This window comes from Chenopodium quinoa, unplaced genomic scaffold, assembly GCF_001683475.1.
Source record: "Chenopodium quinoa cultivar QQ74 unplaced genomic scaffold, ASM168347v1, whole genome shotgun sequence".
NCBI lineage: Eukaryota > Viridiplantae > Streptophyta > Magnoliopsida > Caryophyllales > Amaranthaceae > Chenopodium > Chenopodium quinoa.
The window spans coordinates 4,296,218-4,307,355 of record NW_018745617.1 but is presented as its reverse complement, the minus strand read 5'-3'; the positions used below and the strand labels follow the sequence as shown (position 1 = coordinate 4,307,355).

Sequence of the window (11,138 nt, the reverse complement as noted above, 5' to 3'; positions counted from 1 at the left end):
TTGATGATGGAAGTCCAACCAATACCTCATTAATACAGCTGATTGAGACCCAAAAAGATGAAGATGTAACCATTGAATTCATCTGGAATTTCATTGTGGCTGCCATAAATTGTTGTGTACGATCTACATCTCGTTCAACATTAAATTTTAAATTTTTGTATAGCTGTGAGAATGTCTCACAAATTAAGACTTACGACTGGTGTACATACACATTTGAGAATCCGATAAACTCCGTAGCAGAATGGAAGGAAGGAGCTGCATACTTCACAGGACCTCTGCCATTCTTGATGGTAAATATATTGTTTCAGAATCTTAATAAATTGTTTCACTGAATAATTACAATGTTACGAAAATAATCCTTACTGTTACACTGTTAATTTGAGTACTTGCTTTAGTATTAGCTGTTTCATATTTTATGTAAGTTGTTTCATGTTAAATACATAATGTTTCAGTATTAGCAACACAATGTAAGTTGCTTATGTAACTTGTTCAGATACTGGAATTCAGATATTGTTTCAAAATCCTAATAAACTGTTTCACTGAATAACTACAATGTTACTAAAATAATCCTTACTGTTACACTGTTAATTTGAGTACTTGCTTTACTATTAGCTATTTCATATTTTATGTAAGTTGTTTCATGTTAAATATATAATGTTTCAGTATTAGCAACACAATGTAAGTTGCTGATGTAAGTTGTGCAGATGCTGGAATTCAGATTTGGAATTCAGATATTGTTTCAGAATCTAAATAAACTGTTTCACTGAAGAATTACAATGTTACTAAAATAATCCTTACTGTTACACTGTTAATTTGAGTACTTGCTTTACTATTAGCTGTTTCAAATTTGAGTACTTGCTTTACTATTAGCTGTTTCATATTTTATGTAAGTTGTTTCATGTTAAATATATTATGTTTCTTATAATAAATATGCAGTTTCATAATAAACGTCTGTTGTTACATATTCATATTTAAAATTAACTGTTTCATATTGTTTATTTGTTGTTACATATGATAAACGAACTGGTAGTATTTGTACTTTGATATCTTCTGTCAAAGTACATAACCTGTTTAAAATATGGAAAAATGTTGGTTTAAAATATGAAACAGTTGGCATATAAAATGGAACAACATATATATACCTGATGTTTCATTGTTACTTATGCTGTTTCACATTATATGCCATTTGTTTCATTACATATTACTGTTGTTTCATATACCTGATGTTTCATTGTTACTTATGTTGTTTCACATTATATGTCATTTGTTTCATTACATATTACTGTTGTTTCATATAACTTTTGTTACATATTTAACAGATGGTGTTTCATTTTATTGTGAAATAGAACATACATTTGAAATCACATTTATTATAAAATGAAACACCATCTGTTAAATATGTAACAACATATATTCAAAATATGTGATATCAAATGTATGTTCTGTTTCACAATATATTTAAGATGTATGTTGTTTCATTTTATATGCCTGTTGTTTCAAAATTTCAACAAACAGTTTTTCATACTTGCTCAAACAGGTTATGTACTTTGATAGACTGAAGCGTGGTACAGCTCAACCACGAAGGACAATACCCCTAATAACCGTTTGGAACAAGCAGATGATACAAGAACGAATGAAGGTGGAGAAGAAGAGAGGATTTGGACAAGGTAAAGTCCTCGACAGGTTAACTGCTATAAACACAAATTCTGGTGAAGAAAATCAAGGGCCTTCGTCGTCCTCTGCTCCTGAAGATGTTAAGGTAAAAAAAAAAGAAAAACAAAAAAACATGACAATTAATATACATGATGTTTCAATGTTTCATATTAAATATAATTTGTTTCATTACATATTATTGTTGGTTCAAAATAATGTATATGATTTAGATGTATGTTGATTCATTTTATATGCCTATCGTTTCATTTTATATACCTATTGCTTCATACATTTCGGGTGTTTAATGTTTTGTCTACGCTGTTTCATATAATAAATCTGATGTTTCATATTGGCCACATGCTATTGTTGGTTTGTTATAGGGATTTATACTTGATGAATTCAACAACATTTCCAAGGAACTTGCTGGCCATGTCCAGTCAATGTATGCACTGATTGACAAGGCATACAAATTGATTGAGGAGGTGGAGATCCCAGGTGAGATGAAGGAGCTCATAAGAAATGTATGGGGCAAGTACACATCAGTACAGCCCACTATGAGTTCCCAAGGAATCAAGACCCCGGGTTTTCTATCTCAAGATGAGAACTTATTTCATGAGCCAGCGTTTTTATCTGAGCTCAGTGATGTGATGAACAAAGCATGGGCAAATTTTCAGGCCCCACAAGATGAACAACAAGATGAACCCCCCCTGAGAATGTTGTACCCCCACAAGCTACACCCCACAATGATTTCGTTCATGACATTGTTTCATTATCTGAATTCCAGCCAAACTATAATCTATTTGTAGGTTCACAGGCGTTGCCTCCAACACCCCCAGCAAAAGGAAAGTCACCAGAGCAGGAAGAATCTCCAACGGAGCAGCACTTGGAGTCACTCACTGAATCCATCGTTCATAAGATAACAATGCAACATTCTGAGGAGCCAGTGACTGGTATGCAAAGAGAAAAAAGAATCACACAAAATCTTCCTGTGCACCTTCGATCCCCATTCATGGTGCAGAATGAAAAAATTTCAGCAAAAATTGATGCCCTACAAAGAACAGCCGCCGAATATGCCTTTTGTGCAGGCCCAAAATCGTGAGAATTTCCTGGAATGCTTTGTCTCATATTATATACATATTGTTTCATAGTATATACAATATTATATTGTTTCATATTATATACATATTGTTTCATTAAATTGTTTTCCTGTCCCATCAATTTCAGTGAGCAGCTGTACAATGACGGGCTTAACTTCATCAGTAGGGAAGACATTTTAGGACTACAAGGTGACAACTATGTGGTCAACAATATAATAGACTCTTGGGGCCACATCCTTAACATGGCAAACAAAAGAAGGCAACCAGGCGCTATCAACCGTTTTTTCTGATCCTCTGAATGTTGGGTAATTATGTCTAAAATTATTTTACAGTTTCACTTTTAAGTTTAATGTTTCATTTATCATATAATTTGTTTCATTAACATATTGTTCCATTTTTCATTACTTTGTTTCATATTAAATAAAATATATTTCATTGTACATACAATATGTTTCATTGTATACATTGCCAATGTTTCACTATATAGTGCCAATGTTTCATACATCTGATGTTTCATTTTTTATTTACGATGTTTCATATTATATATCAATTATTTCATTGTATACAGTGCCAATGTTTGACTATATAATGCCAATGTTTCATACATTTGATGTTTCATTTTTCATTTATGTTGTTTCATATTGTATATCAATTGTTTCTTTGTATATAGTACCAATGTTTCACTATATAGTGCCAATGTTCCACTATATAGTGCCGATGTTTCATTTTTAATATATTATGCTCCGTATAAAATACTTCAGTTTTATAGTATTGATACATTACAATATTCCTGATACACTAACAACTACAACAATGATTAATTACCTGGAAAAAAACAGAATATGTTGTGCGGTAACAAGTACTTTACGCCAAATACCAAGTTTGCAGAGAGATACAACGCTTTCAAGAGCAGGATGGTGGACGAGATGAATCATTCTAAAATAACTTCTTTTGACAAAGTAGATTTGGTTAGATACTAAACTAGTACTGATTCTTAGCATATATATTTGCTTAAAAAGACATACTTAATGTTACATATAACTTACTTATTGTTTCATTATAGGTTTTCTTTCTCGTCCCAGCATTTGAACACTATTATCTGTTCTGTTTCAATTTTTCACGCAAGCAACTGCAAATTATAGACAACAGATTTCTAGAAGAAGGTGTTGAAATGGATGCAAAGTACAGCAATTTCCCAACTACCATGGTAAAAATATGACACTGTTTCACTAAACATCACTGGTATTCCATTTTTTATTTTTTGATGTTTCAATTAGTATATCTGGTGTTTCATTGTTGATTTCTGGTGTTTCTGATTATATAGAATTTGTTCAATATATATATATGGTTTCAAATAATACATTTGATGTTCCATTTTTTCATTACTGCTGATTCATATTAAATTAAATAGGTTTCATTGTACATATAATATGTTATTTCATATTCATACATCTGATGTTTCATTTTTCATTTACGCTGTTTCATATTATATATCAATTGTTTCATTGTATATATTTGTTGTGCCATTGTTCCTTGGTACATATAATTGTTTCATATTACACAGATCAAAGCATTTGCTAAATTTTTAAATGAAAAGAAAGTTGGGAATGGACGGGGAGTGTCTAGATTCAATACCACTATGAAGGAAATGAGATGGAAGAATAATGAGAATTATAATGATTGCGGTGTATACGCTCTCAAACACATGGAAACTTACATGGGGCAGCTAGATGAATGTTGGGATATTGGATTCGACCCAAAAGATGTGAGTTTTTGTGTAATTCTTATATTAATTTATACATAATTTATGGTTCATTGTTCCGGTATTTATTTTGAATTGTTAATATATTTCAGCCTGATATAATGAAGAAGCCGAGGATTGAGTATTGTGGGAAAATATTGACAAGCCCTGCAAACGTACTACAAGATGAAGTTATAGCCAAATCAAAGACCTGGGCATTAGAGCAGCTTCGTCATGTTAATCAGTAAACAATGTTTATAATGTTTCCACATTAGTTGTAAGATACATAATTTTTATGCATGTCCTGGATAATTTAGCTAAACATCTTTTTATGTTTCGTATGTAAAGATGTGCGTATATTATTGTCAATTGTGAACTATTAATATGACACATTAGAAGTATTAAATGAAACTTTAAATATATAAAATGAAACAACAGCTAGGTAATATGAAACAATGTGATTATAGGTTTAGCTAAACATGTTCTGGATTATTTTCCCATAATTAGAATTATTAAATGAAACTATAAATAGATAAAATGAAACAACGGTAACGTAATATGAAACAATATGAAACAATATGAAACAACATGCATTGTCAACGGTAAGAAATAAATTTAAACTATGCACTGTCACAACTGAACACGTTTCCACATGAAACTGACAAGTGTAAGGTTGCTTTTAAACTTTACAATAAATATGTTCCCAAAGCAACAATACCACACCAGTACTTTTAAAAAAAGATGACTAGTCAAATCAATACACGCTGCCACATAAAATCAATTTGCACACTTTGTGAAAAATATTATATACTCCGTAAATTTTTTATATAAAACATGCTTACAAAACATGCTAAAACGAATCTTAATGTTTCAGGGAATGTTCCTACTGTTCCCATAAATGAAACAATTGTTACATATATTAGAACTAGTGTTTCTTAAAACTGATGCTTCTCAAAACTGATGTAACATATATTAAAACTTATGTTTCTCAAATGTAACTAATTGTTCCATTACAACAAACATAAAAATGAGTAAAACATTCCCATAAGAAGGAACAACAGCTACACAAATCATCATGCTTTGTGAGGACAATTCCGAATATCATGATATGCTAGCTCGCCACAGCCACTGCATTTCCTCTTCGTTTTCTTTTTAGATTGTCCAACCGCTATTTCTTTGGCACCCTTTAATCTTTTAGACCCACTAGTTCCAGAGCCATCGTGAACACCTGTACCTTTATTCTTCGACACTTTAGGAGGCTGAACAAGTATTTCATCAGGAATGCTACATCCTATTAACATCTCAATATCATGTTCACTAGATCTTACATTCTGAGTATCTTCCAAAGTAACATTTTTTGTCGCTTCAATTTTATTCTTGAACTCTCGAATATTCTTAATAAAGTCCTCCTCATGACCTTTACCCAACTCACACAAGAAAATATCTCCGACCACATTTCATTTATAACCACCCGCCTATCATCTTCGGTGTCTAAACAACTTATATCTAACACTGGTTTCTGAGTAGCATTTATTGTCCAACGATCTAAGATATATTGCTTTGGAATGATTTTTAAATTCTTTGCCTTCCACATCCATATCATATGTCTGCATGGGATTCCTATCCTATAAAACTTCTTACAAGAGCAGGTAGTGTCATGACTAAAGCACTCAAACAAAACTTTAAATTTCCTTCTCCTATTTGCCTCAGTAACAATTGCTACATCAATACCATCTTCCTTCCTCAATTCATCTACACCACAACAATAAAAAGCACTATGAACTTCATCTTGAAATTCATAAAATACAGAAACGGTGTACACCTCAGAACCATGCCTCTCAATCAACAATTCTGTCTTACATTGAGGGAATTTCTCCTGTGATTCATTGTCATTCTCTGCCTGACAATGTCTCTGTGCATCCAACGCAGTTTCATACCTCATGAAAAACTCCACAAGAGACACGTGAGGATTTACAACGGATGTAAAAAAATTATTCTCACTCTCTGACCTTGAGGTAGTTCTCATAATACCACCCATAAAGACATCTCTAAAATACGCTGGAATCCACATAGCTCTCATCTCAAACATCAAATTCAACCAATCATGATCTTGTAATTTAAACTCAACAAGAACATTGTTCCACTTCTCTTCAAATTCAGGTGCCTCAATTTCTAAATTCCAAACACACTTACTGAGTTCCTTCAAAAATTCAGTATCCTGAATGATATTCCTTCCAACTTTATCAGGCAGCTTTTTCATTATGTGCCACATACAAAATCTGAAGGACATTAATTATGGGACATTAGACCACTATTTTGAAACATTATCTTTTAAAACTGTAACATTATAGTAAAATTCCGGAACATCATCTTGAAGATTTGAAATAATAAAATAAATAATTGGAATAACTAGGCTTACTCGTAAAAATTGATTAACCTAATGGAACATCAGAACATAAATTTGAAACAATAAAACACTATATAGGAACAATGTTTTTTTTAAAAAAAAATTCAGAATAATAATATTTAACATCATCACAACAACTGGAAACATCAATCAACTAATATGAAACATCAGACACGTATTTTGAAACAATAGTATTCACAAATGAATCAATGACATTAATTATGGGACATTAGACCACTATTTAGGAACATTAGCTTTTAATACTGTAACATTGTAGTAAAATTCCGGAACATTATCTTGAAGATTTGAAATAATAAAAAAAATAATTGGAATAATTAGGCAAATTCTCGTAACAATTGATTAACCTAATGGAACATCAGAACATAAATTTGAAACAATAAAACACTATTTAGGAACAAGAATTTTTTTTTAACAATAATATTTAACATCATTAATTTGAAACAATAATATGAAACAATAGTATTCACAAATGAATCATTCTAGTTGCAGTACAATAAAATAAATACTAATCTGAACCAATAAATTTGAAACAATAATATTTAACATCATAACAACAGCTGGAAACATGAATAAACTAATATGAAACATCAGACACATATTTTGAAACAATAGTATTCACAAATGAATCATTCTAGTTGCAGTACAATAAAATAAATATCTGTGCTCACATTGTTGGAAAACAGAATCTACAGCAATTTTCATAGCTGGATCTTGATCCGTAATTAAACAATTGGGCTCCCTACCACCCATTGCCTTAACAAATGTTCTAAATAGCCATTCGAATGAAGCAACATCTTCCTTTGCAATAAAACCAGCAGCAAAAGTGACACATTTCTTGTGGTGATCGACTCCCGTGAATGGACCAAATACCATATTATATCTGGAAAACATGAAACATACGCTGAAATTACGATTCCATATTTATGTCTACTGTTTCGTAATATTATTCCAATGTTCCGAAAATTAAAACAAATGTTACATCAAATTGTAAAACCCAAAAAAAAAATTAAAAAAACTTTAAAAATAACACTATGATACCTGTTGCTTTGGTAGGTTGTATCAAACGAGAGCATATCACCAAATACGGCATAATTTCTCCGGCAAATAGGATCTGCCCATAAAGCTCTACATAGACAGTCGTCTTCATCCATTTCGTAATCAAAAAAATAAGCCGACCACATCAACTTTTTCCTCTTAAAATTATCAACAAACATCTGGGCGTCCGATCCTTCAATATACACCTTCAAATCTCTATGAAATTTTTTGAAGTCATTCCTACTAGCGCCTATATTCTCATACCCACCAACATATTCCTTCACCATTCTGTATGTCTTGACAGGACCAATATTCACCTGTGGAGACAGAATGTAAAAAGACTAGACTGTTTGAGGACCATGATATATATGGAAACAGATCTAACAGTGCATATTTAATTTTATGAAAAAAAGGCAAAAAAGATTTCAAAGATTCTAAATATAGATGTGAACAAAAAACAAAAAGGCACACATTTAATAACAAATAACGGTACACGTTATTCTTGATGGATAGTGCGAAATTCGATGATGACATATTATATGAAACAAAAATGCACTTTATTGTTCCATATATCTGACCACCTGTTCCAAAAATGCACTTTATTGTTCCATATATCTGACCTACTTTTCCTACGCATTACCCTATTGTTACATTTGTTATAATAACGAAATAATTTTAAACCTTTAAATCCAATCGCTCCAACTATGTTTCAATTATACGTAATATTGTTCCATTTATCAAAACCATTGTTCCATACAGTTGTACTTGCACCTACTTGAGTATATACATTACAAACAATTGTTCCATCAAAAACAATATATATTTCATATTACAGTACTAATGTTTCATATATGTACACAATTGTTACTTCACATTTAAAATTTAATCATTTTAAACAAAACCATATTCAAATACGATTGTTCCATCCAAAACAATATATATTTCATATTACAGTACCAATGTTTCATATATGTACACAATTGTTACTTCACATTTAAAATTTAATCATTTTAAACAAAACCATATTCAAATACCTTTGAATTATCAATTATCATCTTCTTATGAAACATTGTCAGCTTTCTTTTGGAATTCTGAAAATGAGAGTTCTCGGATGAATACAAATGATGAGTATGCCCTTCTTCAAAATTAGAAACAATGTAACCTCCATCTTCGCAATACTTTAAAATCATCTTTGCCTTACAAACAACTCGAGTAGACAATCTTCTTTTAACCATAGGAGTATTCGCTTCTTGACAATCATAGTCTTTTTTATCTTGACCAACAACCACTTCTTCAACATTCATATCATCTACAAAATTATCATCTTCTTTCCCGATACTATCAACTTTCTCTGTCACCACATTATTTCGTTTTTCTTTAAACCCAACTTTATTACATACAATAATTTGAAAAGAAATAATACCATTTTTTCTTTTTTTGACCGTCGACTTTCTAGTAATAAATCCTACAACAGCTGCGTAGGACTCATAAAAACGCAAACCTTCATCAAGTTTTGAAAATTTCATACCTATAGTTGGTCTAATTTCACTATCACAACATGGAATCCATATCTTCGTTCCACCAGGGGTAAAAGCATGAAGAACATTAGACGTACCAAATTCAAAAGACAAATCCATGCTTAATATAACTACAGAAAAAAAAAATTGAGCTCTAACCTTTGATAATGTATTCCAATGGCTGAATCTATTCCAATGGCTGAGATAACGTCTTCCAATGACTGACCCATAATGTATTCCAATGGAATACAACGTCTTCCAATGCACAAAAAAAAAATAAAATTACAAACAATCATTACCTTTTCAAGCTGGCCCACGTGAATTCCCACTATAGTTACTAATAAATCTGAACCATTCATCTAATAAAAATGAATGGTCTTATATTGGTTCTCATTTTATATTGGTTCTCACCTAAGCCATGGGTTCTCACATGATCCCATTTCTATATATATATATATATATATATATATATATATATATATATATATAGGGGAAGACTCTCGTGAGAATTTTTCTTATATGAGAATTTTTCTTATGTGAGAACACTCTTTATGTTCTAAATTTTTACTCGTATGTTCTAAATTTTAAATATGATGTTCTAAACTTTTTTTTAGGTGTTCTAAATTAAATCAAATGTTCTAATTTATTACTCACATGTTCTAAACCATAAATTAGTTAAGCTTGATGTCATAAATTTTAAATAACTTGTTCCAAACTTTTAACTTTTATGTTCTAAATTTTAAAACGTGTGTTCTAAGATTTTTAATTATATGTTCCAGATTTTCTAAGATTTTTTAATTATATGTTCCAGATTTTAAAGCATATGTTCTATTTTTTTTACTCGTATGTTCTAAATTCTTTACTCACACTTTCTATATTCAATATCAGTTTGTTCTAAATTTTTATTCACATGTTCATAATCTTAAATCAAGTGTTCTAAATGTTACTCATATGTTTAAAATTTCATAAAGAAAATTTTATAAATTTTTAATCACTTGTTCTAATTCTTAAATCAGATGTTCTAACATATTACTCACACAAATGTTCTAAATTATTACTCATATGTTCAAAATTTTAATTTGAGTCACATGTTCTAAATTTTAACTCGTATGTTCTAAATTTTTACCCACATGTTCTAAATTTTAAATCAGTTCTCATATAAGTATGAATTCTCAAATATGGACCTATTCTCACCGGATCCCTCCCATATATATATATATATATATGACCAGGTTATAATAAGAACCTATGCTAGAATAGGAACTAGGAACAAATCTGGACCGTAAGATGTAGAAGAAGAGGCGCACGATCTGGCGGCCCAAATTTGTTCAGACAAATTAATTGCAAAATTCAATTCTAACGCCTTTTCTCTCTCCTCTCTCTCTCTTTCTTTCCGCAATTTTCTCACTCTTTCCACTATTTTCTCTCTCTTAATCGCCATTTTCAACTGCAAAAACCTTCGAAAACCGCCATAACCGTCAAATAAACTGCTCAATCTTGCTATAAAATTACAATTTCATGTTCTACTGTATACGTTTTTCAATTTCGGAACAAAATTTTTTGAAAATTGGCAAAAATTGACAAATATAAGGTATTTTATCACAACTTCGAAGTTCATACTATTTTGTTTATTTTTGTTGCTATTTTGTACTTATATTTGTTTTTTT

The 11,138-nt window shown here is 30.8% G+C and overlaps 2 protein-coding genes across 2 annotated transcripts; both read right to left on the bottom strand.

Moving 5' to 3' along the window:
* Nucleotides 1-5,564: 5,564 nt before the first annotated feature.
* LOC110716757 (protein FAR1-RELATED SEQUENCE 5-like) lies at nt 5,565-6,751 on the bottom strand. The gene is made up of 2 exons (XM_021895391.1): nt 5,992-6,751; nt 5,565-5,908 (listed from the first exon to the last, which is right to left on the bottom strand). The coding sequence occupies exons 1-2, from the start codon at nt 6,749-6,751 to the stop codon at nt 5,565-5,567; spliced, it is 1,104 nt and encodes a 367-aa protein (XP_021751083.1).
* A 783-nt stretch (nt 6,752-7,534) lies between these two features.
* On the bottom strand, nt 7,535-9,591 carry LOC110716756 (protein FAR1-RELATED SEQUENCE 5-like). Its single transcript, XM_021895390.1, has 3 exons — nt 8,989-9,591; nt 7,958-8,271; nt 7,535-7,799 (listed from the first exon to the last, which is right to left on the bottom strand). The coding sequence occupies exons 1-3, from the start codon at nt 9,589-9,591 to the stop codon at nt 7,535-7,537; spliced, it is 1,182 nt and encodes a 393-aa protein (XP_021751082.1).
* Between the last annotated feature and the right edge of the window lie 1,547 nt (nt 9,592-11,138).

Excerpts from the sequence above, each read along its gene's own strand:
- LOC110716757 (XM_021895391.1), bottom strand. The coding sequence starts at position 6,751 with ATGAAAAAGCTGCCTGATAAAGTTGGAAGGAATATCATTCAGGATACT. Across the intron at positions 5,909-5,991 it reads GAAACCAGTGTTAGATATAA|GTCATGAGGAGGACTTTATT; the intron begins GTTGTTTAGACA and ends AGTTGGGTAAAG.
- LOC110716756 (XM_021895390.1), bottom strand. The coding sequence starts at position 9,591 with ATGGATTTGTCTTTTGAATTTGGTACGTCTAATGTTCTTCATGCTTTT. Across the intron at positions 8,272-8,988 it reads TGATAATTGATAATTCAAAG|GTGAATATTGGTCCTGTCAA; the intron begins GTATTTGAATAT and ends CTGTCTCCACAG. Across the intron at positions 7,800-7,957 it reads ACAACCTACCAAAGCAACAG|ATATAATATGGTATTTGGTC; the intron begins GTATCATAGTGT and ends CATGTTTTCCAG.